This window comes from Canis lupus, chromosome 9 (genome assembly GCF_003254725.2).
Source record: "Canis lupus dingo isolate Sandy chromosome 9, ASM325472v2, whole genome shotgun sequence".
In the NCBI taxonomy this organism is placed as follows: Eukaryota; Metazoa; Chordata; class Mammalia; order Carnivora; family Canidae; genus Canis; species Canis lupus.
Window position 1 is genome coordinate 21,629,509 of NC_064251.1, and position 27,585 is coordinate 21,657,093.

The 27,585-nt window shown below is 49.1% G+C and overlaps 1 protein-coding gene and 2 long non-coding RNA genes across 3 annotated transcripts; 1 reads left to right on the top strand and 2 right to left on the bottom strand.

Moving 5' to 3' along the window:
- Nucleotides 1-4,728: 4,728 nt before the first annotated feature.
- Nucleotides 4,729-6,330, bottom strand: LOC125755822 (uncharacterized). The gene is made up of 2 exons (XR_007413190.1): nt 6,200-6,330; nt 4,729-4,912 (listed from the first exon to the last, which is right to left on the bottom strand). It is a non-coding gene; the product is annotated as an uncharacterized LOC125755822 (long non-coding RNA).
- Nucleotides 6,331-6,358: 28 nt separating this feature from the next.
- CAVIN1 (caveolae associated protein 1) lies at nt 6,359-21,083 on the top strand. The gene is made up of 2 exons (XM_025439967.3): nt 6,359-6,829; nt 18,609-21,083. Exons 1-2 carry the CDS (start codon nt 6,359-6,361, stop codon nt 19,308-19,310), a joined length of 1,173 nt encoding a protein of 390 aa, XP_025295752.1. The 3' UTR covers nt 19,311-21,083.
- Nucleotides 10,675-18,722, bottom strand: LOC125755821 (uncharacterized). Its single transcript, XR_007413189.1, has 2 exons — nt 18,585-18,722; nt 10,675-15,090 (listed from the first exon to the last, which is right to left on the bottom strand). It is a non-coding gene; the product is annotated as an uncharacterized LOC125755821 (long non-coding RNA).
- Nucleotides 21,084-27,585: the final 6,502 nt, after the last annotated feature.

The window sequence follows — 27,585 nt, forward strand, 5'->3', positions numbered from 1 at the left end:
AGCTGCGTATAATACCCAGTGCTCATCACACCACATGCCCTCCTTAATGCCTGTCACCCAGTTACCCAATCCCCCCACCCACCAAAAGGCAAGTTTTTAAAAACGAAAATGAAAGAAGAAGAAGTAAGTTAGCAAATAGGATAAGAAATAATACAACCTGAGAGTCTTCAAGGACAAATTGGTCAACATCAGACAAGGAGAGATAATGGAGAATATGGAGTTTATTAGTGACTTTTAAGACCTCTTTTAGTAGAGAGAAAGCCATCTTTTTGGACAAACAGCAGTTTAAGAACCTAAGAACCGAACTGGGGGTTAGGGATCTGTAGCAGCAGTTCTAGAAAATAATGAAATTTGAATACCAGAAAATGAATGGACCTAACCTTAAGGAGACAGGAAGGTAAAACCAAGTAAGACTGCAGTTTTTGTTTGTTTGTATGTTTTGTTTTTTATTTTTAGGATAAGAGATTTTGAAGGCAGAGAAGGAGGAGAGGTTTTAGGGCATTTCCATTAATTTATTTTCTTGACGTTTTGTTTGTTAGGCTGCTTCACTACTTCCTTGAGACTAAAAACTCTCCCCTGCAGCAATTCTGCTGTGCCTTTTTTAAAAAAAGATTTTATTTATTCATGAGAGACACAGAGAGAGAGAGAGAAAGCGAAAGAGAAGCAGAGACATAGGCAGAGGAAGAAGCAGGTTCCAAGCAGGGAGCCCAATGTGGGACTCGATCCTGGATCCTGGGATCACACCCTGAGCCAAATGCACACTCAACCGCTGAGTCACCCAGGCATCCCTTTGCTATGCCTCTGAATGATTTCTAGCACTAAAGTATGCATAAACTAGCTCTTTTTTTTTTTTTAAGATTTTATTATTTATTCATGAGAGACACAGAGAGAGAGAGGCAGAGAGAGAGAGAGAAAGAGAGAGAGAGATAGGCAGAGGGAGAAGCAGGCTCCGTGCAGGGAGCCCAACATGAGACTCCATCCCAGGTCTCCAGGATCAGGCCCTGGGCTGAAGGCGGCGCTAAACCACTGAGCCACCCGGGCTGCCCCTAAACTAGCTCTTAATAAATAGTTTTGACTGTTTTCTGGCTCAGGAAAGCTATCCTATATATTAATGTTTAAAGAAGAAGGAAGGAATTTTTGAGGAAAAGAAATACACAAACATTATAGGCATTTCTTTTCCTATATGTCAGAGGGACAAGAATAGTGCCTATAAATCTGGGGAGAAAAACATTGTTGCTGTCTGCAGCAGCCGTGAGTCAGCTCAAGGACCTGGCTTTCCATGTGGGATGGTTTCTCTGATGTGAAGACACATCACTCATCCCAACTGTTTATTGTTAACAAAACATACTATCACCCTAGGATGTCTCCCAGGATGGATCCAAAACTGAACGGAACATATTGCACACTGTGCCCCTCACACCTTGCTGGATCTCCTATTAAATACTCATAGGACCTACAGCAGAATTATGATAAGAAATGAACAATGGGGGGGATCCCTGGGTGGCGCAGCGGTTTGGCGCCTGCCTTTGGCCCAGGGCGCGATCCTGGATCGAATCCCACGTCGGGCTCCCGGTGCATGGAGCCTGTTTCTCCCTCTGCCTGTGTCTCTGCCTCTCTCTCTCTCTCTCTATGTGACTATCATAAATAAAAAAAAAAAAAAAAAGAAATGAACAATGGGGGACACGTGGGTGCCTCAGCAGTTTGGCGCCTGCCTTTGGCCCAGGGCATGGTCCTGGGGTTCAGGGATCAAGTCCCCACGTCTGTAGGACTCCCCATGGGGAGCCTGCTTCTCCTTCTGCCTGTGTCTCTGCCTCTCTCTGTGTCTCTCATGAATAAATAAATAAACTCTTAAAAAAAAAAAAAAAAGAACAATGCCTGGTTATCTCCCTCCCCAGCCCTGCACTTTCACACCTCAAATTATTGCTGCAGGGAGAGGGGGGAAGGGTGTACCCTTTCTCCTCCTTTACACTCAGAAACTATCCCCCTGTGAACCTTTCCCCCCTCTTCCAGTAAGTAATGGCAGTACTCCTTGAGCTGCCAGAGTACCTTCTACTTTGTACCAGAAACTATCTATGCATCTGTCTCCCTTGCTACACTATGGACTTCTCAACAGGATGGACTGGGCTTTATTACTCCCTCTTGAAGTCCCCAGTTCAGTAGCTGGCTCACATTAAGTAGTCACACTTTTCGAACAGATGAATGGATAGAGGAATATGACAGAGCTCTGTGAGATTCCAACTGCTGACGTAGTTGTATCCCGGTGTTCTTTTTCTGGGCCAAAGGGTTGTTTGTTTCCACCTCTCCATCCCTTTTACAGACTCTGCCTCAGCTGCTGAAAGTACACAATGGAACAGTGTGCCTTTCAGCAAATAGAGTGAGCAATGGAAAATGCAAAGCATCAACCGTGAATGCAAGCAATGGCATGCTGAATGTAATTCCAAATGAAGAGAAACTGATTTTCACTGAAATGGAGTGAAGCCTTCTGGTAAGGCTCTTGTTGGGCTCCATTTCTGGTTATCAGGCTAGATAAAGCTAATGCAACAAGGCTCAGCACGCCCCCTGTTGGGTTTAGCTGGCATTTAGTAAGAAGATGAACAGGAGAAAAAAATTAATGCAAACTTGATGCAATTTTGTGGAGGTAGGTATGCAGGGGTAGGGCACTTTGTGCAAAATTCTGTTAAGGAAGCATCAAATGAGTCAGAGATGTATTCACTGGACTATCCCTTGGATATATTTTGACTCATCCACAAATACTGACATTCTTTTTTGAAGACTAGAAATATTTTCCTAATGTGAAAGCCAAAATGGCATGGACTTAATTCCTTCTAGCAAGCATGTAACCACAAAAAATAAAACACTAAAACTCCTCTTCAGTATCTCTCCGACCCCCAATGAGGTTTAAATTGTAATTTCTGAATCTCCATTGATAGAGAACTGGCTACATAAGTATAATACATCCATATGTTGGAAAACAAGTCAGCTCTACATACAGTGATATGGAACAAGCTTCATGGTATATTATTAACTGAAAAAAAGCAAAATGCTGAGCATATATATCTATATCTACATCTGTATCTGTGTCTATATCTATCTATATATGTATGTGTGTTTCTTTAGAAGATTCCACAAGAGGGATCCTTGGGTGGCGCAGCGGTTTGGCGCCTGCCTTTGGCCCAGGGCGCGATCCTGGAGACCCGGGATCGAATCCCACGTCGGGCTCCTGGTGCATGGAGCCTGCTTCTCCCTCTGCCTGTGTCTCTGCCTCTCTCTCTCTCTTTCTCTCTCTCTCTCTCTGTGTGACTATCATAAATAAATAAAAATTAAAAAAAAAAAGATTCCACAAGAAAACAGTAAAATTTGTCTCTTGGGAAAGAAATTAGTCATGCAGACAAGGGTAAAAGGAAAAGTTCTTTTCATTCTACTTCTCTATGTCCTGTTCACAATCTGTATCTTGTGTGTCACCTGTGAAAACAATAACCAATTTTAAAATGTAAATTTTTTTTTATTTTTTTTTTTACTTTTACTTCAGGCTGGCTCATTTCAAAGAGCATGCAACTCTTGATCTCAAGGTCATGAGTTTGAGTCCCACATGAGGTGTAGAGATTGCTTAAATAAATAAGAACCTTATAAAAGAGCTAGTAAGGCTCTCTACTGTCACTCTTCTTTTTTTTTTAGAAGTCTTATCAATCCTCAACAGAAGTAACTTAAACTGCTATATTTTCTCTTAAATTCTAAAATAAATTGGTAATCTGTCAGTTCTAACATATATATATATGCTACTCATTGGGGTTATCCCAGACTGCCCCAGATACTGAGCTCTTTAGCTCCATTCTCGCTTGGTTCTCTGAATGGATTGTTGGGGCCTGGGTCCTCCACTGAGCAGTTTTTCATTTTTCCTAATGATAATGCATGCCAGACTAGAAATGACCTTTTGCCACGACCATCATCTATCCAGCTGGGGAAACCCAAGCTTGGTTTCCAAAACCAGGGTAAAGGTTTGCAGCTTTTCTGGGGGAAAGAGGGCTGGTGCCACTCCAGGGAACTCATAACTCCAGTGTTGTGCTGGAGAGCAAAATGGGGAAGCATAGGCAGCCTCTTTTTCTCTAGACTTTGGAGTCAAGGGTCCTCCTTCATTCTGGTCCTTGATATTCATCACAGTTGAAAATATGTCTGTAGTTAATCCTCAGGCTGGAATACTCAAAACCAGCATGGATGGGTGGCCATGTCTGCCTATCCCTGTCTCAGAGTTAAGGTAGAAAGAGCAAGAGAGGTATATAGGGTCTTGATTTGAGCACCAAGCCAAGGCTAACCTGTGGGTACTTCTGACAAGTCACTTGCCCTCTCTAGGGCCTCTTGTCCCTGTCTGTCAAGTGAGGAGGTGGGATTTGATGACCTCTCTCATTGCCAAGGGCCAATCTCTGGGATCACAGAGATAGATGCACTCCTAAGTCCTGCTCTGTGAAGTTAGTGTGACCTAGGCCTCTCTGGCAAGGGAAACAAGGAAAGGTAATTTTTTTAAAGATTTTATTCATTTATGGGATCCCTGGGTGGCGCAGCGGTTTGGCGCCTGCCTTTGGCCCAGGGCGCGATCCTGGAGACCCGGGATCGAATCCCACATCGGGCTCCCGGTGCATGGAGCCTGCTTCTCCCTCTGCCTGTGTCTCTGCCTCTCTCTCTCTCTCTGTGACTATCATGAATAAATAAATAAAATCTTTAAAAAAAAAAAAAAAAGATTTTATTCATTTATCTCTGAGACACACCCAGAGAGACACACACACACAGAGGCAGAGACACAGGCAGAGGGAGAAGCAGGCTTTGTGCAGGTTGCCCAATGTGGGACTCGATCCCGGGTCTCCAGGATCACGACCTGGGCTGAAGGCAGGCACTAAACCGCTGAGCCACCCAGGCTGCCCTGGAAAGGTAATTTTTAGAGAGAGGTGAGAAGTTGTTGTAACGGGTTTTACTTTCTATTTTATTGTCCAACTTAATCCTACTCTTAGTATAATTCTAAAAGGAATCTACAGGAGCTTTGCAGCCCCTCACTACCACTCTGATCCTAAATCTAATTTCTCCCTTCCCCAAACAACCCCTCAAGCAGTTTAAACAATATTTTATTATTTATTATTTTTTTATTTTTTTTAATTATAGAGCTTCTTTTTTTTTTTTTTTTTAAGATTTTATTTATTTATTCATGAAAGAGAGGCAGAGACACAGGCAGAGGGAGAAGCAGGCTCCATGCAGGGAGCCTGACATGGGACTCAATCCCGGGACTCCAGGATCGCACCCTGGGCGGAAGGCAGGTGCTAAACTGCTGAGCCACCCAGGGATCCCAAAATATTTTATTTTTAAGGGGTGCCTGGGTAGCTCAGTTGGTTAAGCATCTGCCTTTGGCTCAGGTAATGATTCCTGGCTGGGTCTTGGGATCAGCCCCACATGGAGACTGGCATGGAGACCCAGCCCAGAACAGTCTCCCTGCTCTGTGAGAGTCTGCTCTCTCTTTCCCTCAGCCTCTCCACCCCTCTTATGATCTCTCTCCCTCTCCCTCTCTTTCTCAAATAAATAAATAAAAATCTTTTAAAAAGGATTTTACTTTTAAAGAATTTCTGCACCTAAGCTGGGGCTTGAACTCACAACCCCAAGATCAAGAATCACATATTCTACTGCCTCAGGCAGCTGGGTACCCCAGAACCCTTCAAGCTTTCTGGAACAGTGGTTATTAACTTGGCTGTGGGGAAGGTAGACGTCCCTTCGAAAAAGACTGTGTAAGCCATGGATTTTTTCCCCTCTCAAATACCGGCAAATGCAGTGTTTTGCATATGATTTTAGGATCTCATGTTCTACCTGACACCCCGCTCTAGAACTTTAAAGGCTTAGGCGGGTTTGTGGGTGAGCAAAAAAAAAAAAAAAAAAAGCGGGAGGGAAAAAGCCCTACTCTAGGACCTGTTTCCCTTTCCCGGCTCACATTCCTCCGCCCCAGTCCCGCTGCGCGGCCTCCACTGGCAGCCGAGGCCCTAGTCTCCTGCTCCAACTATTCCAACCATCCTGGAAAGGGTGGGGCGCTCGGCTCTTGGGTCCCCCTCAGTTGCCCCCCTTCCTCATCATCGGTCTCCCCTTCTGCCCCGGTCCCTCCCTTTCTGGGGTGGAGCCAGCCAATAGGCAATGAGATTCCGGGGTTTGGCCCGGGAGCCAGGGAGCTCACCGATTCCCCGCCCCACAGTTCTGGCCACCGTCCCGGTGCGCACGGACGTGGCTCGAGTTTCCTCGGCTCTCCGCTCTTTCTCGCTTCCCCCCCTCCGGTTCTTCCTCCTCTCCTGGGCTCCAGCTCCACCCGGCCGGCCCCGCACGGCTCCGGCTAGCCATGGAGGACACCCAGCTCCATATCATCGAGCAGCCACTTCCCGGGTACCCCGAAGTCGGGGACCCGGGGTCCTCCCCCATGGGGGAGCCAGCGGCGGAGGAGCCGTCAGGGGCCGGCTCTGAGGAGCTGATCAAGTCGGACCAGGTGAACGGCGTGCTGGTGCTGAGCCTTCTGGACAAAATCATCGGCGCCGTCGACCAGATCCAGCTGACTCAAGCCCAGCTGGAGGAACGGCAGGCGGAGATGGAAGGTGCCGTGCAGAGCATCCAGGGCGAGCTAAGCAAGCTGGGCAAGGCACACGCCACCACGAGCAACACCGTGAGCAAGTTGCTGGAGAAGGTGCGCAAGGTCAGCGTCAACGTGAAGACTGTGCGCGGCAGCCTGGAGCGCCAGGCCGGCCAGATCAAGAAGTTGGAGGTCAATGAGGCCGAGCTGCTGCGGCGCCGCAACTTTAAAGTCATGATCTACCAGGTGAGCTGGAGGGGCGGACCGCGCCCGGCCCGCGGTCTCCGGGGCTTGGGGTAGGGGGACCTGCCCGCTGTGCGGCGCTCCCGCCAGCCTGGCGAGGCGCGGGGGACCCACCCTCCTTCCGGCGCGCGCAGCTGGGGTGGGGTGGGGTGGAGTGGGGTGGGGTGGGGTGGGGCGGAGTGGGCGGCGGATTCCTGGAGCGCGCAGAGGGGCGCGCTGCGCACCCCACGCCTTCTCACTGAGCCCCCTCCACCTGATGACAAACTCGCAAGAGTTAGGAGGCAGGACTCGGGGACGCTCCCCCTCGCAGACCTTTCCCAACTCGGCTCTGTGAAGTCTTCTTACTTGCCAGGGGTTTGGGGGAAAACCAGGGTCCCTGGCGGCCGGTGGGCCCGCTGTAAGCGGACACTGGCGGCGCGGCCGAGGTTTGGGGCCTCCAGCGCTGCCCGCCCGATATAGCGGGTGATTCAGGGCTCAGGCACGCACCCGCGGGGGCTGCGCCAGGCGAGGGACGCGACCGCCAGCCCACGCCCCCGGACCCGCAAGGGCCTCGGCTGCCCCCGCGTCCCCTCGCTGCGATCTGCCCCTGGCCTATGGGCACTTTCAGGATCTTGGGGACGCCGGCAGCGCAGCGGTCCCGAACTCTTTCTGCAAGATGAAAGTAGGGGCGGGGGTGGTGAGGAGGGAGTGGGGAACGACATGAGGAGTGCAAGAGGGGCTGGTGGAGCAGAGTGGGCAACCCCGGCAAGTCCGGGGATCTAGGCGCCGAGAATCACCCTGCTGGCCTGCGGGACCGCAGAGCAGCAGGCGGACAGGCGGGAGGAGGCTGGCGCGCCCCAGGCTCCGCCCAGGTCGCTTGTTGCTTCCTTTGCACCTCTCCCCGTTCTGCCCGCTTGGGTAAAAATGCCATTTTTGTATCATAAACCCAAATAAACATGGAAATCGCAGTGTCGCTGGCCCTCTCCACCCCCCCCCCCCTTCTCCAATCCCATTAGAAGTGGTTCTGAGCTGAGGGCCTGGTGATCTTTAATCAGGTAGGTATATGTGCCCAGCTTCTGCTTCTCTGGGCTTCCCACAGGCCAGGCTGAGGTTCCGACCCAAAGGAGGTGAGATCACGGTAGTGAAGTAGTTAGTCTATGCTCCCTCTGCCCCTTCCTCTCCCTACAGAAGAGAGTGGAAAGAAAAGGAAGGCTAGATTTCCCACACCCTCTACATGAGAAAACCTATAGGGAGCTGTGGTTTTCCTGACCGCACCAGGGCCTGGTCAAACTGGGTTCTGGGTAACGATCTGCCATACGTTGAGGTCCTTGGCTGGGTCTCCATAGGAGGAGCTCAGAGAGATGCAGATTAGGACAAGTGTTTCGGAATAGTAGACAGAAAGGGATGGGTAAACTTGTACCCATCTGAGAAGATCGTGATGGGAGAGACAGAAGTGGTGTTCTCCCCCTCCCTCCAATGCCCAGGGACTCCACCCAAGTGGCTCAAGGAGCTCACCTACCCACCCACCCACATTACTCTGGTAGAAAATGTCTAGAGTTGTTTCCCCTTAATCTAACTGCTTGGAGAAGTGTGTGTGAGAGAGTTTTTTCGTTTGTTTTTTTTTTTTTTTTAAGATTTTATTTATTTATTCATGAGAGACACACAGAGAGGCAGAGACACAGGCAGAGAGGGAGAAGCAGGCTCCATGCAGGGAGCCTGACGTGGGACTCGATCCCAGGTCTCCTGGATCACACCCTGGGCTGAAGGTGCCGCTGAGCCGCTGAGCCACTGGGCTGCCCAAGAGAGATTTTAAAAAGAGATGATTAGCACTGGTGTGTGTGTGTGGGGGGGTGTCACTGAGGGCAGACCACCATGCTGGGGTCTGGGACAGCCAGCCAGCTATTTTCTCCACAGCCTGGTGTATTATAGGGTTGCCCTGAAGGGCTTGGATACATTGCCGTCCCCACTCTAAATATCCCAGACGAGGGCAGCCCAGGTGGCTCAGCAGTCTAGTGCTGCCTGTGGCCCAGGGCCTGATCCTGGAGACCTGGAATCGAGTCCCACGTCGGGCTCCCTGCATGGAGCCGGCTTCTCCCTCTACCTGTGTCTCTGCCTCTCTGTTTCTCGTGAATAAATAAATAAATAAAATCTTAAAAGAAAAACTAAGTATCCCAAACTGTAGACATGGGAAAGTTCTCTGCCTTGAGGCAAACCTATGTCAAAGGTGGAGATGCTGAGAGAAGGACGGGTATTGAGGAAGAAAAACTCATGTACAGAGGCCAGGGGCATCTGTTACTCCCTCTCAGCAACCAGTAGAGATCTGTATATCGTGTGTCTGTGGGAGTAGGGTAGGAGGTTGAATCACAGGGTGGCTTTGACAGCGTCTGCACTCAACCAGGGCCAGTGGGAGGCAGAAGGTTAGAAAGAATGGCTCAAACTGGGGACCCTGAGCCCCTAAACCACAGGGCAAATAACCAAGAAGTAATATGGTTCCAACCTGGAGAGGAGCTCAGAGGTAAGGAAAAGATTCCAGGAACAAGGATGGGGCTTAGGGAAGTACCGCTTCCCTGAGCTGCAGAACAGATGTCCAGGTAGGGGACAAGGGCGTGGGGGTAATCAGCTGCTAAAGGAAAAGCAAAGGCTGCTCCTCTCTGAGGTCTACAGGCCTGGGAAGAGAATGAGGTAAAAATAGCTCTGTGCCTTGGCAGACCTAATAGGGAAGATTGGGGGCGGCAGCATTTATGTCAGGCTGAGAAGTAGGATGCTTGGGTGGCCAGGCAGAGAGAGAGAGAGAGATTTGGAGAAAGGCCTCCTGGGAGAGTGTGAGTTCTCTAGAATGGGAACAGGGGAGAGGATACTGTATTCCCCACTGCAGATGTGGGAGGTGATGATGTGGCAGTGGGGGTGGAGTAAGGGGAGAACAAAAGGCCAGGAATGCCCCAGCTGTGGGATCAGGTCATTGGTGGGGGAGGATAAAGGAGAGAATCCCTTCTGTGGCCTCACCTCATATTCAAGGAACTGCTAGACATAATGATTTCATAGGTTAAGGTTGCGTTTGGTCCCCTACCCTACCCCCCCATGAAATTCAGTACCTCCTACCCCAGGATATCAGAGCCCTCACCTTGAGCCCACTTCTGAGTAATTACTGTTGTCTGGCATTTCCGTATCTCCCTAACAAAAACTAGCAGTTTGGCATTCCATCCAGATTTAGAAATTATTAGTGTACTTTTAGAATGCAGAAAAAGGGGATAAAACGGAAATAAACATTTTTTGGAGCAGTTTTGAGGGGACCCATCAGACCTGTTCCAAGTGCCTGAGGATAGGACCAGGAAGCATTTAAGGGATTAAGAGCTTGGAGGCTTTAAAAGTGAGGGCAACAGGCTGGAATGAGGGCATGCTGGCTTTTCCTCCCCAAATCCTAACCTAACCCATATAGCTCTTTCCTGGATTTAAGGCAAATCAGGGCTCTTTTGTTAAGAAGAACTCCAAACTTTTGTCCCCAAATACCCCAATGTGGGGCTCTTGTCTCTCTCACCCGCTAAGACTAGTGGCCATGGAAAGAGTGCTTCCTCCAAAAAGCTGAAGTTTTTCTGGTCACTGGATCCAAAGCAGGGAGGGTATTTTTAGGGGTAATCCTAAGACCAAAGGAAATAGTACTCCTCCGTCTGATTTTTTTTTAATTTTTATTTATTTATGATAGTCACAGAGAGAGAGAGGTGCAGAGACACAGGCAGAGGGAGAAGCAGGCTCCACGCACCGGGAGCCCGACGTGGGATTCGATCCCGGGTCTACCAGGATCACGCCCTGGGCCAAAGGCAGGCGCCAAACCGCTGTGCCACCCAGGGATCCCTGTCTGATTTTTAAAAAAAAATATTTTATTTATTTATTCATGAGAGACACAGAGGGAGAGAGAGGCAGAGACACAGGCAGAGGGAGAAGCAGGCTCCATGCAGGGAGCCCGACGTGGGACTTGATCCCAGGTCTCAAGGATCACACCCTAGGCTGAAGGCGGCGCTAAACCACTGAGCCACCTGGGCTGCCCCTGATTTTTTTTTTATATATATATATAAAGTCTGACTATTGTAAAAGTCAAAATAAAAAAGGGATGCAATGGCACAGAGTAAGCAACTGATGGAAGTGAGAGGACATTGTTGCTAGGTAACCAGCCTCAGTGATGAGTAGTCGTTTGTTCCATTTTATTGAAGCATACCTTTGTGAATATTTCATTATTCTGCCATTACAGATTTTTTGAGCTGGAAGATGCTTCATAGATAATCAACTTCAGCTTCTTCATTCTGTAGCTGGGGAAGTAAAGGTCCAGGGAGGGGAAGTTAACCTGTCTAGTCACTGAAGTTAGTGGGGGTCAAAGGTGGGGCCAGAATCCAGGTGGTACCCCTTCTTCTGCTATATTCTCTGCCCACTTCCTCCTTCCTCCTTCCATTCCTGGGCTCTGCAGCAGAAATCAGGGTGGATGGGCAGTCCGGGGGGCTCAGCAGTTTAGCGTCTGCCTTCGGCCCAGGGCGTGATCCTGGAGACCGGGGATGGAGTCCCATGTTGGGCTCCCTGCATGGAGCCTGCTTCTCCCTCTGCCTGTGTCTCTGCCTCTGTCTCTGATGAATAAATAAATAAAATCCTTAAAAAATATATTATAAATCAGAGTGGAGGTTATTCTAACAGAGGGTTAGTTCTGTCTCCTTCATCCTCCAAGGGAGACAGCTGCAGGGTCCCTGCACTCAGGCTGCTATGTGTATGTGTGTACATGTACAGCTGCAATCAACACTGCTAAGAGTGGCTAAGATTGGTGGCCATTAGCTACTCAGCCTCCTAGTGCTGAAGCAGAGCCAATGACCAATGACACTCGCCAATGACAGTGGGAGAGGAGCAGTATAGAAGGTAAGGCATGGAGCTCCCTGGCCAGTATGGGTACCCCCTGGCATGGACTCTGCATCTGGCTATGAGAGGACCAGTTGGCTTTCTCCTTGACATCCCTGCCACTTCCTCCTGCTGCTTGTACTCCACAGGGCAGGTTGGCACCTGCTATGTTGGCCTTTCCCCAACACTGTGTCACTGGAGTCTGGTAGTGCCCTTAACCGTCCCTCTCCCTGACTTCTCATGATGGACCAAAGCAAAAGTGGCAGCTCAGCCCCTTAAGAGGGAAAATGGGAACTACCACTAGGTCTTCCAGGATGCAGGCCCACCTGTCATAAAAAAAAGCTTGGTTTTTGTTCCTGATTTCTCTCTGCATCTTGGAGTCCTTTATCCCAGGCATGGGGAGGGGGAGGGGTGGCAAGGGAGGCAAGAGGTGGGGACATGGCCAAAGGGAAACAGCCAGGATGTCACTCTTCTATGCCTCTTCCTCTTCTTATCCAGGGCAGCATCCAGTGCCCACCCTGCCCCAGGGAACTAACAAGAAATGGGATCAGCAGCATAGGACTCTGAAGAAAGTGGAGTTGTTCGTCTACTTGCCTTCTTTTTCATTCATGAAAGCCTCCCCAGCTAGAGTCAATAACTGACCTCTTAGAGAGCTCCTTCTCCATCCCAGCAGCCTCTTACTCCTTCACTCTAGCCCTCAATAGCATTATCCCACAACCACACCTAGGTAGGGATAGAAAGCAGGAAGCTAAGGATGGGAGTGGGGAAGATTCTAGAGGAAGAGTGGGGCTCTGTTTAAATTGTTTATTAAGGGCAGCCCCGGTGGCACAGTGGTTTGGTGCCACCTGCAGCCCGGGGTGTGATCCTGGAATCCCGGGATCGAGTCCCACATCAGGTTCCCTGCATGGAGCCTGCTTCTCCCTCTGTCTCTCTCTCTGTGTGTCTATGAATAAATAAATAAAATCTTTAAAAAAAATAAATTTTTTATTAAACATGGGCTTGGGTTTGTCCCACTTTCAACCCCAGGGCCTTCTTGATGAAGCATTTAAAATATGGTTCCTTTCTAGTCTAATACCTGCCATATTCCCTTCCCCCTACTTACCAACTTCAATTCTGCATGCCCACTAAAATCCTCTTTCTCTCAACTCCATCCGCCCCCATCTCAAGCCCCATTTAAACCCCTTTTCCTCATCTTAGCCCAAGAAGAAGCTGAAAGCACCCTCTGACCTGGCCACACCCAAGATCGTGCCATTTGACCTTCTGCCTGAGACTGAGCCCTTTGACCTGAAGCCTGAGACAGTGCCTGAGCTCCCACTCTTTGACCAGCCGCCTAGGACACTGCCCTATTACCCAGAGCCTGTGCCTCTGCCCACCCCAGAGGAGCCGATGGCTGGTGGGGGCACTTAGGGTCTCCTGGTGACATGCGGTTGGGGATATGGGGTGTTACTCCAGTCCACCATCAGCTCACTCCTTAGTGGTGGTCAGTGTCGGGATGGCAGGCCTCTACAAAGCCTCCGGTGGGTGGTGGGTATTGTGAAAACACTCTCGCATTATGCAGAGTTCAGGGGAATGTGGTGTGTGCAATGGGGTGGGAGGTAAAGGGATGGGGCCCTCCCTTACCTCTCAGTTTCTGTCTTAATAGTAGACACAGCAAACACCATACTGGAGCTTCACCCAGTGCTGCCCTGCATGAAATTGCATGAAACTGTGCCATGGCATCTGATTCTCCTTCCTGTTCCCCTTCTGACTCCTCAGGGACAGGCCAGTTTGGCTCAAAGCTTCTTTGGAGAGGGCCCTCATAAGGCCCAGGCCTGCCTGGGGTCTGTTCTGTGTCCTGTCCACCCCCTCTCTGTGGCTGAGGAAAACATTTACACTTATTTTTTCCTTTTTTTTTTTTTTTTTTTAGAAAATGTTTTGCAAAGGGATCCCTTATGTTTGCCAGATCCTGCCTTGGGCGGGGCACCCAAAAGCTGCCAACTCAGAGAGGCCAGAAGGGGGGACATTTTAGCTGGGTCTGGCTTGGATCCTCTGGCTTCCCTATAGCACAAAAGGGTTTCCTCAACTTTTTTTTTTTCTTTTTTTCCAAAATCATCCGTCTAAGGAGTTTTAGACATTTTTTTCCCTAACTGTCCGCTCCTCCATGAAAATTTAATTCTATAGATAACTATATATCTGTGTATGTACTGGAACTCTTTGAACACTACAAGCTATTGCAATATCTAAAATTTCCTCTCCTCAAAAATCATATTCCACCCTCTTGGGGGCAACATTACCCCTATGGAGAATCCTGCTCCAGCAGAAAGGACCCTCTGCCTTTGGTGTCTCTCACCCCTTGTCTTGGGAATCTAAAGTAACAATCCTGAGTTTTTACAACTTTCCCTCTTTTCTACCTCTCCCTAAGTCTTGCACCCTCTTCTCACTTACTTTCTGAGCAGATCCGGGGTCTCTGAACGCCCTCTCCAAAGACTTCTCTGGTTATTTCCAGGCAGTAGTTGGGGACAGAGCTCTAAGGCAAGAGAGGCTCCCGGGGCACCCGGCTGGCTCAGTCTGTAGAGGATGTGACTCTTGATCTTGGGGTCATGAGTTTGAGCCCCACATTGGGTATAGAACTTTCTTTAAAAAGAAAAAAAAGATTAGGGCACCGGGGTGGCTCATTCGGTTAAGCATCTACCTTCAGCTCAAGTCATGATTCCAGGATCCTGGGATGGAGCCCCAGGCTCCCTGCTTGGCAGGGAGTCTGCCTCTCCCTCTGCCTCTCCCCTAACTCATGCTCTCTCTCTTTTTTTTTAATCTTAAAAAAAAAACCAAAAAGATTAAAAAAAAAAAAAAAAAAAAGGAAAGGAAAGAAAGGCTACTTATAGTTATATGACATTGTCCCTTCTCCCTGACAAACGTGAAGTGCCTGGCCAAGGACTAGGCACATAGTAGGTGCTCCATTACATTATAATCATATTAAAATCTTCCTAAGCCAGAGGATCGTCAGTGTATATGCAGGGTTGGGCAGTGGAGTGGAAGGGGCGGGAAGCCTCCCTGGGGCTCCTGAGACTCATCTTGGACTGGTGCCTTCCTGGGTCGGAGAGCTGTGTGTGCTTGGTGGGGGGCAGGGGAAACTGTGCATGCTTTTGCTCAGACCTGGTCATTAAAGGTAACTCTGGAAACCAAGCCTGTTGGGAGTGGTGGTTTTGTTTAATAAAAACGTGAAAACAGAACAAGCAGAGCCCTCCCTCCTTGCCACTCCCGGAAGCCCCTCCTTTGGTGCAGGAGCTCTGCCAGGGCAGTAGGGGTGGGACAAGGGTGCCTGGCCATTGCACCCAGGGTGGAGGGAGGCGCTTTGGAATTGTGTTGGTGGTTGTTGTAGCAACAGGCAGATGGGGTCAAGACAGCACTCCGAGCCTGTGAGTCATAGGGGAAACCTGGCTTGGAAACGGGGAGAAAAGAAAAAATCCATTAATGGAGGGGAAAAGCTAGTCATAGTGGTATACCCTCTGCAGAGCCAGTCCACGGGACACTATCCAGGGACTTAGGTCAAGTTATTTCTTCCCCCATCCCCTGACCTTCCACCAAGGCAGCTCCTCTGGTGTTAAGCCATCACTCTGGGGGAAACCTACAATGAATGGGGTTATTATATTTCCATATACCTTTCTGGAGTGGGAGAGACCCCTTCAAATCCAGGAATAAACCTCCCTTCAGGGGCCCCTGGGTGGCTCAGTGGTTGAGAGTCTGCCTTTGGCTCAGGGCGTGATCCTGGGGCCCTGGGATCAAGTCCCACATGGGGCTCCCTGCAGGGAGCCTGCTTCTCCCTCGGCCTATGTCTCTGCCTGCCCCCCCCCATGAATAAATAAATAAAATCTTAAAAAAAAATAATAAACCTCCCTTCACTGGGATTGCTCCCTGATGTTGTATTTGAGAACTTTCATCAGGAACTAGGAAGATGGGATTGGCTATAAGAGGTCTGCAACTCCGTCCCTAGCCCTGTTCGCTTTCAAGCTCAGCTGGCAAACACCTTTATTTTTATTTTTATTTTTATTTTTTGGCAAACACCTTTAATCTAGGAAGCCAGGGGCCAGGAAAACCAATCAGCTCAGCCTTTAGGGGGTGGGGTAGGGCAAGGATGGGGGTGGGATGTGGTATCAGGGATGCTGGGGGTGGGGCAGGGAGACAATGTCAATTTGTTTTCCAGCAGCTGGGACTGTTTCCTGACTATTCCCTGCCCATCACCCTAATCCTTTCCCTAGCTCATCCACATTGTCTGAGTTTAGCGAAAGGAGGGGTTTTCCACTACCCTTTGGTGGAGCATGTGTGGGGTTTTAATCAGAGAAGTTGCTGCGACGTCTGGGTGGCTGAGCATCTGTCTTCAGCTCAGGGCATGATCCCAGAATCCTGGGATCAAGTACCGCATCAGGGTCCTTGTGTGGAGCCTGCTTCTCCCTCTGCTTGTGTCTCTGTCTCTCTCTCTTTCTGTCTCTCATGAATAGATAAATAAAATTTTTAAAATATCAGGCACAAAAAATAAAAAATAAAAAAAATAAAAAAAAATCAGGCTGTGAAGGAGAGATTAGAACTGGAATTTTTTTGATACTGGAGGTGCAGGCAAATTATGGGTGAAGAGGGATGAAGAGGTAGTAGAGAGTTAGATCATGGAGAGTAATAAAATGGTGTGTAGGAGAGAGGACTAGAGTAGCAGGCAGAGAGAAGTGACTGTTAAAAGGAAACGCAAAGAGTACAACTGGAAATCAGAAGGAGGGGATCCCTGGGTGGCTCAGCAGTTTGGCGCCTGCCTTTGGCCCAGGGCGTGATCCTGGAGTCCTGGGATCGAGTCCCATGTCGGGCTCCCGGTGCATGGAGCCTGATTCTCCCTCTGCCTGTGCCCCTGCCTCTCTCTCTCTCTCTCTCTCTGTGTGTGTGTGTGTGACTATCATAAATAAATGAAAAAAAAAATTTAAAAAAAATCTTAAAAAAAAAAAAAAAGGGAAATCAGAAGGAATGTTAAAAGAGGTTAGATGACTGGGTGGCTCAGCGGTTTAGCGTCTGCCCAGGGTGTGATCCTGGAGACCCAGGATGGAGTCCCCTATCAGGCTCCCTGCAGGAGCCTGCTTCTCCCTCTCCCTGTGTCTCTGCCTCTCTGTATCTCTCATGAATAAATAAGGAGAGGTTGGAACTCTCTTACACCTAGAACAAGGAAAATACCCCTTCAGTGCCTCTATGCTTGATAAGAGGCAGAGGGATGGACAGAATGATAGTACTAAGCCAGCTATGGCAGGTGGAGACTACAAGTCCCAGCATGCCCTGAGCCCAGATCACCTTGCCTGCTGGGAGGTGTAGTTGAGTAATGAGAGCTTGAGGTAGCTTGATCCCCAGCAGTGCTGGTGCCCAATTTGGGAGAAGGGGTGGAACCAGCATTCTGTCTTTGTCCTTGCTAATGCTATTGAGAGGGAGGGAAGGAAGTTGGGAGAGGGTGTTCCTAGTTTTCAGTGTAAACCAGGAAACTGGGGGGATGTAGATGGGAGGGAAGAGGAAAGAGGTTGGGGGCTGGGGGGGAATTTCTGTAGCAGGTGGTGCTGAGATACCAAGTGGGGTGTGTGTGTGTGTGTGTGTGTGTGTGTGTGTGTGTGTTTGTGTGTTTATGAGGGATCGATTCATGTTGCCTCATTTTTCTCAGATGGGATTTTATTTTTATTTATTTTTTTTACAATTCTGGGAAACAATCTTCAGAAAACCCTTCAAAAAACTACAGTCTCTCATTCCTTCATGTGAAGTCCCTAAAGACAGTCTGGGCCAAAGAGATCTGGGTTTATGTTTATGTTCTTGGATGTGCCCCCTTTCCCTTTCTGTGCTCAGCCTCCCCTACCTTCTTGGGGTGGGGGGTAATCCTGAGATTCTGAAATGTTGGCTCAGACTCAGGATCTTGGAAAATCTTCCCAGAATGGAAAACAAGGCTGGTGCTAGGTATTCCCAGGGGCAGAGGGAAATAAATGGCTCTAGATCTCAGGGAATCTGGGACCATGACCCCATTCCTGGCTCTTGAGCTCCCGTCCAGGGGGTAAAACAACAACAAGAACAACAACAACAAAACAAAACAAAACAAAAAAAACAAACCAACAATGGAAAAATTAATCCATCCCTTCCATTCCAAGCCTAGGAAGTCAGAACCAGAATAAATGTCCATGTTGGAGAGAAAACATGCTCTTAGCTGCCAGCCAGCTTCTTCCTCTTTCCTCTCTCAATTTCTACATGTGTTGGGGGGTGGGGAATGACCTCTACTGCAGCAAATCAGTATAAGGAGGTCAAGGGTGGGGAGCATGGACCCCAGCACAGCTCCCCTTCCCTACGACTCGTTCTGAAATGACCTGAAGTCTGGGAAACTCACTCCCCTAATCTTGCCTTCACGCTACCCTACCAGGGGTTCCCCTGACACTGGCTGTGAGCTCACTCCCCTACTCCCACCCCTCAACCGCTCCCCAAATCCCTTTCCATTTTGGCCTGGCTATTGCAATATGCGGCTTAGTGCACCAGAGGGCGCTCTGCCCATTTCCAAAGTTAAGTTGTGTTCCCTGGGACGCGAGGGGCAAGGAGTCGTTTAAAATGAGATGCATGGATGTAGCAGGCGTGGAACAGGTTTGGAGGCTTCAGAGATATTTAGCCCAAGCGCGGTGCCACTACAGGCCAATCTCCGACCTGAAGCTCGGTTCCCCGCCTCGCCCTGTCTGTATAGTTACCATTCATTCAACACATATTTACTGGGCGCCCAGGCAGTGTCCAGCTCAGTGCCAAGGCTCTGGGGATACACCGGCGAAGGAGCTGGGCCGATGTCACAGCTGCCACGCACTCCTCAGAATCACCACCATCCTGCCCCAGGTTGGCTCAGTGTCCCCCAGGTCCCCGCCCAGCCCTCCGCCCTGCCCCTCACCTCTTGGCTCTGCTCTCCCCTTAGGACGAAGTGAAACTGCCGGCCAAAGTGAGCGTCGGCAAGTCGCTGAAAGAGGCAGAGGCGCTGCCCGAGAAGGAGGGCGATGAGCTGGGAGAGGGCGAGCGGCCGGAGGAGGATGCAGCGGCGCTCGAGCTGTCGTCCGACGAGGCGGTGGAGGTGGAGGAGGTCATCGAGGAGTCGCGCGCCGAGCGCATCAAGCGCAGCGGCCTGCGGCGCGTGGACGACTTCAAGAAGGCCTTCTCCAAGGAGAAGATGGAGAAGACCAAGGTGCGCACCCGCGAAAACCTGGAGAAGACCCGCCTCAAGACCAAGGAGAACCTCGAGAAGACGCGCCACACGCTCGAGAAGCGCATGAACAAGCTGGGCACGCGCCTCGTCCCAGCCGAGCGGCGCGAGAAGCTCAAGACCTCGCGAGACAAGCTGCGCAAGTCCTTCACGCCCGACCACGTGGTGTACGCGCGCTCCAAGACGGCGGTCTACAAGGTGCCGCCCTTCACCTTCCACGTCAAGAAGATCCGCGAGGGCCAGGTGGAGGTGCTGAAGGCCACCGAGATGGTGGAGGTGGGCGCCGACGACGACGAGGGCGACGCGGAGCGCGGCGAGGCGGCCGACCTGCTGCGCGGGAGCAGCCCCGACGTGCACACGCTGCTGGAGATCACCGAGGAGTCGGATGCGGTGCTGGTGGACAAGAGCGACAGCGACTGAGCGGACGCGGGGCGCTGCCTGGGAGGCCGCGCCACCCTGCCCCGCCCCTCCCCGCCCGCCCCGCCCCGCCCCCCCATGCCTTTCCCTCTGGAACTTTCTCTTTCGCATTCTCTCTTGGCCCCACACGGGCTGAGATATTTCTAAATTGACAACACCGCCCCTCAAGGAGCACCCCTCCAAGTCTTACAGCTGTTAAGACGGGAGGGGGAGGCAGCCTTCTCCATGGATAACCCCAGTTTGGGCGCAGTCTGGGTGGAACGGAGAGGAGAGTGGTCCGTGTCCTGGTCGTCCAGGTCAGGGACATTAAGGGAAATTGCTGTCATTTCCATAGTCGCCCAACTCCCCTTGGGGTAGGCTGCCTTTCCCCCAACCTCCGCCTCACACTCATACCCAGCTGCTGTCATTCCTGCACACTGAGCTCTTCTGATTCCTGGAGGCCTCAAAGCCAAAATTACCATTAAAGGAAAGAGTGAATCCTGAAGAGGACCCTTGCCCACTTGGGAGGCTCCATACTGGGAGGACTTGAAAGCAGCTTTTGGGAGAACCTGGGGCAGTTGGAGGAAGAGGGTAGGGTGAGTCCTGACCCTGGAATGAGAGTCTAGCACAGGTTGTCTCTGTAAAAGGTCCCAACAAGGAAGGCTGTAGCCAAGCAGAGCCCTAGGGAAGGAGGGGGTGGTGTAGGGAGCACTTAAATTTGTTTATGCATTTGCAGCAGCAGCACATGGTTATGGCTTTGGGAAGGAGAATGGGAAATAGTAGAAAGTGGAAATGAGTGAAGAGAGGAGAAGTCTCCTCATTAGCAGCGTGAGAAACATAAGACAAGAACCCCCTCTTAGTGGGGTTCTCCGAGGACAGCAGGACAATTTTCAGAATAAGAAGGGTGGACACTGAGAAAGCAATGATCCAAAGGGAAGAAAGAGGAAAGTCTCACCCCTCTCCCTTCACTGAGATCTGAATGGTGCCCCTTGTGGCCGCCCATTTCTCAAGTCTAGAAAATGAGGGTTCCAGAAGGGGGCAGCATCAGACTGCGGAGATCTGGGAGTTTAGGAGGGAGGCCAACTGGAAAGAGAGCAAAGGTGCTAATGGCCAGGCCACCAAGCTGAGAGTTGGAGTGGAGATGGCCCAGAGTGTGTGGGCCAACCCAGCCTTGGCTCACTCCTGGCAGTTTCTTAAGATCCTTCCCTAGCGCTAGTATCATAAAGCTGCAAAACTTGCCAAGACCTCCTTGCCTTTGTGGGTTCCTCTCCTGAATCGGGGATGACAGGGATGCTACTTCCAGTCCAGGAGTCCACTGACAGGTTCTCTGCTGGACACTTCAGTGCCCCCTGCTCCTCCCCAGTAAAGGCGGCTTGTCAGAAGCAAAGACAACTTCCTTTCCCTTAAAGCACAGTCCAAAGAGGAGGACTGAAGGCTTCCTTCTCCTCCCTCACCTCCTCTGCTTTATCTTCCCTTCTCTGCTTTTTAGAGTTGCAGCTAATTGTTTTAAGGGGTGGAGGGAGGGAGCCTGGGGACACAAACTTTTTTTTTTTTTTTTTTATAATACAAAGCTTTGCTTCTCCGTCCTCCTTTTCTTGGTTCCCTTCTCTCTTCTGAATGGTTGGAGATGCTTCAGCTGAGGGAGGATGGGGATTGTGGGACAAGGTCCCTTGGTGCTGATGGGCTGAAGGGGCCTGAGTTGTGGGCAGGTACAGTTTCCTGTGGGCTCTGGGGAGCCTGTCATGTTGCTGTGTCCTGGTGAGCAGCCCGACCAATAAACCTGCTTTTCTAAAAGGATCTGTGCTGGATTATATTCTAAGGCAATTACAGAGGCTGGGTTATGGAGGACAGGAGACAACCAGGGAGGGGAAAAAGGGAGAGGACTGTTGGTTTAAACCTGCCTCATGTGCCTGGTGTGCGGAGTGTGTGTGTGGGGTATTATCATCCCCATCTCAGAGGTGAAGAAACACAGAATGACTTGTCTGAAGTAAAGTATCGGTAAGTGGTAGAGCTGAGATTCTAAGCCAGGCAGCCTGGCTCCACAGTCTGTTAAGAATCTGTAACCCAGTACTGTCTAGATCCACTTCCCTGCTGTCAGGACATTAGCCCTCCAGACACACTGTTAACTACTCAGTTTGAGCTTCCTCCAGATCCACACTTCCGAGTCAGAATCAGGCCTAGAGGAAGCAGACTGGGAAGGGGAAAAGTCAGAGACCCTGACTCAGAGTGCTGAACATCCTAGAGAAAGGATTCCAGAGAATGTCATATGTGCCAGTCATAGCCACACAGCATAGTTAATTCTCCCCACATCCTGGGATGGGCACCTATGTTGTTGCCTGCACAGCCTCTCTTCCCCATGACCAAGCAGCCTGCCCTACCTGTCCACAAGTTACCGATTTCCTTTTTTTTTTTTTTTTAATTTATTTATGATAGTCACACACACACACACACACAGAGGCAGAGACATAGGCAGAGGGAGAAGCAGGCTCCATGCACCGGGAGCCTGACGTGGGATTCGATCCTGGGTCTCTAGAATCGCGCCCTGGGCCAAAGGCAGGGGCCAAACCGCTGCGCCACCCAGGGATCCCCAAGTTACCGATTTCCTAGAGCAATGACTCAAGTCATCATGTAGATTCTGAATGTATCAGAACCACCCTAATGAAAATAGTATCATTTCTGGGGCTCCATCCTAGCCTTCTGCCACTACTCAAACAAGCTAAGTCCTTCCTCATGAGCCATACATTCCTCTTCAACTCTCCTGCCCTTGTCCCCCAGCAATAAGCACAGCAGAGTCTGGAGTTCTAAATCTCCAAGAAATGGTTGGCTTCCTGCCAAAATAAATGAAATGAAAGCTGATGCTGAAAATTCAGAGCCTGCCAGGAGAGGATCCTTCTTTCTCTGGAACCCAGATGTACAGCTGTGAGAAGCAGGGAATGATGTCAGGGCCCCAGCTGTAGAGTAATATGGGAAACCAGGAAAAGCCCTGGGATACCAGGCCATCATTTACTTCTCTTACCTACAATAAGGCACCTGACACACACACACACACCCCTTTCCTTGTAGTCATGCCCTTGGCTGGTCCACCTCCAGGATGACTTGGCTGTACCTTCCTTACTCAGTTTTATTCTGGTTACCACTTGTTAAGAACAGTCCTAATTCTCTGAACAGCCATATTTCTGCTGGTTCCTGCTCCATGGCATTCCTTCTTTACATCTAAGTGTGGTGCCACAGCTTCCCTGGAATTCTTTTCCCCTTCCTTTGCTGCTGAGGGGAGGAGGAGGGCTGGTCTCAGGCACTGATGAAATAGTCAACTGCCTACGAATAGGATTTAATGGCACTCCAAGGTCCCGTAGCTTCAAAGCATCTCTTCCAGTAACTAGTCCTGAACTTGCCCACCAAGCATTTTCCATAACAATAAACGAGGGGTATTGTCTTCTCAAAGGATCCCAGCAAATGTGATCTGGGATCTAAGGAATTTCCACTACAGCCTCAGATTGAGTTTATCAGGTCTCTAAATGGTACCTCCAAAACCCTAAGAGGTAACTTTCTATTGTGGTAGAAAGAAAACAGCTGCAGCCAGTCTCAGACCCGTGCAGACCCTCATCTGCTCCTACCTGGAGTATTTGAATAGACTTTAGATTTTCTTTCCAATCCATTCCCCACATTGCTGCCACGTAGAGATAAAGATAGAAAATATAGAAATAGGGAAATAGATTTTTTTTTTTTAAAGAAAACATATAGTTAAAGCCTTCTTTTGACCAAAGGGTTAAACTTGGTGACATGGCTCATGAGGTCCCTTAAGAATCTGGTCTGGAGGCGGGGGGTCCCTGGGTGGCTCGGCCGTTTAGCGCTTGCTTTCAGCCCAGGGTGTAGTCCTGGAGACCCGGGGTCGAGTCCCGCATCGGGCTCCCTGCGTGGAGCCTGCTTCTCTCATTGCCTATGTCTCTGCCTCTCTACTTTCTCTCTCTGTGTCTCTCATGAATAAATAAATAAAATCTTAAAAAAAAAAAAAAAAAATCTGGTCTGTGGAAAGCCTGGGTAGTTCTGTGGTTGAGCGCCTGCTTTCAGCTCGGGTCGTAATCCTGGGGTCCCGGAATCAGGTCCCGCATTGGGCTCCCAGCATGGAGCCTGCTTCTCCCTCTCCCTATGTCTCTCTGTGTGTCTCTTATGAATAAATAAATAAATAAAATACTTAAAAAAAAAGAATCTGGTCCCTGCCCCAGTTCTTACTGTTCTTCAACATACTCTTTATAGTTTGCTGACCAGAAATGGACCATACATTTTCAAATCTGCGGCCCTTTGCTCAGTCTGTTCCCTCTCCATGGAATGGCCTCCCTCTCCCCACCTCTCCTCTTTTTTTTTTTTTTTAAGATTTTATTTATTTATCCATGAGAGACACACAGAGAAAGGCAGAGACACAGGCAGAAGGAGAAGCAATCTCCCCACAGGGAGCCCGATGCAGGATTCGATCCCAGGATGCTGGGACTCTGGGATCACACCCTGAGCCAAAGGCAGGAGCTCAATTGCTGAGCCACCCTAGTGTCCCTCTCCACTTCCCCCTCTTAAACTGACATCTTCTCCAGCTCCACTTCCAGTCATTCCCTTCTCAGGGCTCCCATAGAACTTTAAGTCAATAAACACTTATTGAATGAATGAATGATTGAATGAATGAATGAATGACAAGACTCTTTCCATTATGTCATAAACTCACCTTAAACTGGCTTCATCAGAAACAAGACAACAACCAGGGGCGCCTGGCTGGCTCAGTCAGTAGAGCATGTGAGTCTTGATCTCAGGGTCATGAGTTCAAGTCCCATGTTGGGTAGAGAGGTTACTTAAAAAAAAATACAGGGTGCTTGGGTGGCTTAGTCAGTTAAACATCCAACTCATGATTTTGGCTCAGGTCATGGGTTGTGGGAGAGAGCCACAAATCTCGCTCAGTGGGAGTCTGCTTGAAATTGCCCTTCCCCTTACTTGTGTGCACATGTGCGCGCACATGTGTGCGCTCTCTCTCTCTCTCTCCTTTCTCTCTCTCTTTAAAACAAATAAATAAATCTTGGGGATCCCTGGGTGGCGCAGCGGTTTGGCCCCTGCCTTTGGCCCAGGGCGCGATCCTGGAGACCCGGGATCGAATCCCACGTCGGGCTCCCGGTGCATGGAGCCTGCTTCTCCCTCTGCCTATGTCTCTGCCCTCTCTCTCTCTCTCTCTCTCTCTGTGACTATCATAAATAAAATAAATAAATAAATAAATAAATAAATAAATAAATAAATCTTAAAAAAAAAAGAATGAAGGAAAAAAGGCTGAAAACAAATACAGAGGAAATTAATGTAATCAAAAAGTCCTTGGTATTAGGTCCAGGAGTGTCTGGATGCAAATTCTGATGTAATATCATTGGGAGTTTCTCTCTCCTCCTATTTTCTCTTTTTCACTGTGTTTGCTTAACAATCAGATTTTCCCCATGTGTTGGCAAAGATGACCATCAATAACTGTAGGCTTATGGCTTAACAAGCTGAACAACCCCAGTTAAGAGGGTTTCTGTCCAAGTCCTTCCAGCCGGAATTGCGAATATGATATCCATTGACCCTGATAGGTCATAAACCCGAATCACTGTGCCTCTGACCACATCCAGGCAACTTCTAGAACCATGGAACAGAGAGTGAAGGAAGGCTGGTTTCCCAAACAAAAATTGAGTTGCTGTTGTCCACAGAAAGGGGAGAGGATGATGGGCAGACAAAACAACAGATGTTCTTTCCCAATGATCTGTTTGTGATCCTGTGCTAGGAGCCAAGAGAATAAAAAGACAACATATCTAGCTGTTGATTTTAAAGGGTTTGCAATTAGTGGGAAAAGCATATGTACAAAAGAGCTCAAGAAGATGACTGTGAGAGAGGTAAAGCAAAATCCAAAGGTGGTACTCTGGAGAGGGATTAATCCTGCTTGGGGAATATGTGGATATTTAAAGGAGGAAGGGGGCTTCTAAATTGCTCTCCTAAACATCGGTAGGATTTCAAATAGATGTTGCAGGAGAGCTGAGAAGGTATTTTATATGATTTTTGTGCCACCAGAGCCTAATGGTTCCTCAAATATTGTAGTGGTTAGTGCTTATTTGGTTGGGAAATATAAGAAAAAGACATCGGTCATAAAGGGAAAAAAGAACTTACATTGGAAGACTGCCAAGATATCCCATGGACTCTAAGGAATCACTGAACATCTAAGGTAGGAAGAATAGGAATCAGGGGCTCTCCAGAGACTTCTGAGAGGGAGTTGATGGATAGCCCTCTCGAACATGCTGACATTAATGGAACTCAGCTCTAAGGGCTCCCGGGTTTTGAGCCTCTCAGTTTCAAATTCCAGATTCCTGGTACAGAGAATCTGATTAAGGCAGTTAACATCAGTGTTCACCCTGGATTTAATAATCTATGGCCAGGAGGATGCGATCATGTAATATAGACATGGCTGAAAGAACCCTTTCCAGTGTGTGATTACAGTGCAGAAAGAGGGGTAGTTCTCAGGAAGGGAGGACTTGTTGAGAGCCAGGCAAGATCCAAGAGATCTCTGTTAACATGGTAGGTACTCAGTAACGATAACTGAATGAAAGCAGTGATGTGGGACATGGAAAGTTCTGCAGGTAAAGGGAACAGTATGTGGAAAGGCAGAGGCAGGAAAGCTGAAAGCATGGTTGAGGAACAGCTAATAGAATTATAGAATGTTGGAGCTCAAAGGGGTTTTGTTTTATAGATGAGGCAACAGAAGGAACTATTTTATTTTATTTTTTATTTTTAAAAAATTTTTTATATATTTATTCATGAAAGACAGAGACAGAGAGAGGCAGAGACACAGGCAGAGGGAGAAGCAGGCTCCGTGCAGGAAGCCCAATGTAGGAATCAATCCTGGATCCTGGGATCACGCCCTGAGCCAAAGGCAGACGCTCAACCGCTGAGCTACCCAGGCGTCCCTTTATTTTTTAATTTTTAAATTTTATTCAGAAGAGCCACTTTATTTTTTTATAATAAATTTATTTTTTATTGGTGTTCAATTTGTCAACATATAGAATAACACCCAGTGCTCATCCCGTCAAGTGCCCACCTCAGTGCCCATCACCCAGTCACCCCCACCCCCCACCCACCTCCCCTTCCACCACCCCTAGTTCATTTCCCAGAGTTAGGAGTCTTTCATGTTCTGTCTCCCTTTCTGGTATTTCCCACTTATTTTTTCAGAAGGAGCCACTTTAAAAGGAAGTTACTGTGCACCCAGGGAAGAAAGTAATTTATCTCCACCTAAGACTCAGCACAAAAGAGTTGTCAAAAGACAAGTGGTCCTTAAAGTGCTAGGAATAGGTGAGTTTGCCAAGGGAGGGAATCAGGAGGAGAAGAGGATGGAATTTAGACTTAAAGATAGGAGTGCCCACCTTTAAGAGGTTGTGGAGATTGAAAGGTGAGGAGCTGCCAAGTGGACCATGGATGGTCAGAGAAGTGAGAGGACACCTTGGCGAGTGTATGGTACTTTCATAAACATTATTTCAGGTAATTCTTACGAGTATTGGATGTCCCTCTTCTCAGAAAAGCCCCTTTCCTTCCCTCCAGGGCTGTGTCTCCACCAGGTGACCGTGATCCCTGCCCCTGTCCACAGCTGCCTTGTCAAGGACGGATATCTGGTCCTTTTTGGGCCAATGAAATCTTCTCTGCCAGCAATTCAGAATTTTGAGCTGACAGCCACAGAGACTGAACATTTTCATCAACAGCTTCAAGTCATAACAAAGAATGGGCAGAGCTTGAGTGAGACATTCTTTTTTTTTTTTTTAATTTTAAGATTTATTTATTTGAGAGAGATAGAAAGAGCACAAGGACGGGCAGAGGCAGAGGCAGAGGGAGGAGAAGCAGGCTTCCCGGTGAGTAGGGAGACTGACTTGGGGCTCAATCCTAGGACCTGGTGACCATGACCTGAGCAGAAGGCAGATGCTTAACCATCTGAGCCACCCAGGCACCCCCAGTGAGTTGTTCTACAAAGATTCCCTTTGGTGTGGTTCCTCAAATTGCCTTTCCCAAGATGTGGTTGTTCAACTCTTCATCAGAAGTTGGGATGGGATGCCTGGGTGGCTCAGCGGTTGAGCATCTGCCTTCAGCTCAGGGCATAATCCTGGGATCCTTGCGGGGAGCCTGCTTCTTCCTCTCTGTGTCTTTGCCTCTGTGTGGTGTGTGTGTGTGTGTGTGTGTGTCTGTCTGTCTGTCTGTCTCATGAATAAATAAATAAAAATCTTTAAAAAAAATAAACTTTTAAAAAAAAGAGGAAGTTGGGAGA

Bases quoted from the DNA above. Each gene is read 5' to 3' on its own strand.
- CAVIN1 (XM_025439967.3), top strand. From the start codon at position 6,359: ATGGAGGACACCCAGCTCCATATCATCGAGCAGCCACTTCCCGGGTAC. The intron at 6,830-18,608 runs GTGAGCTGGAGG...CTCTCCCCTTAG, and splicing joins TTAAAGTCATGATCTACCAG to GACGAAGTGAAACTGCCGGC.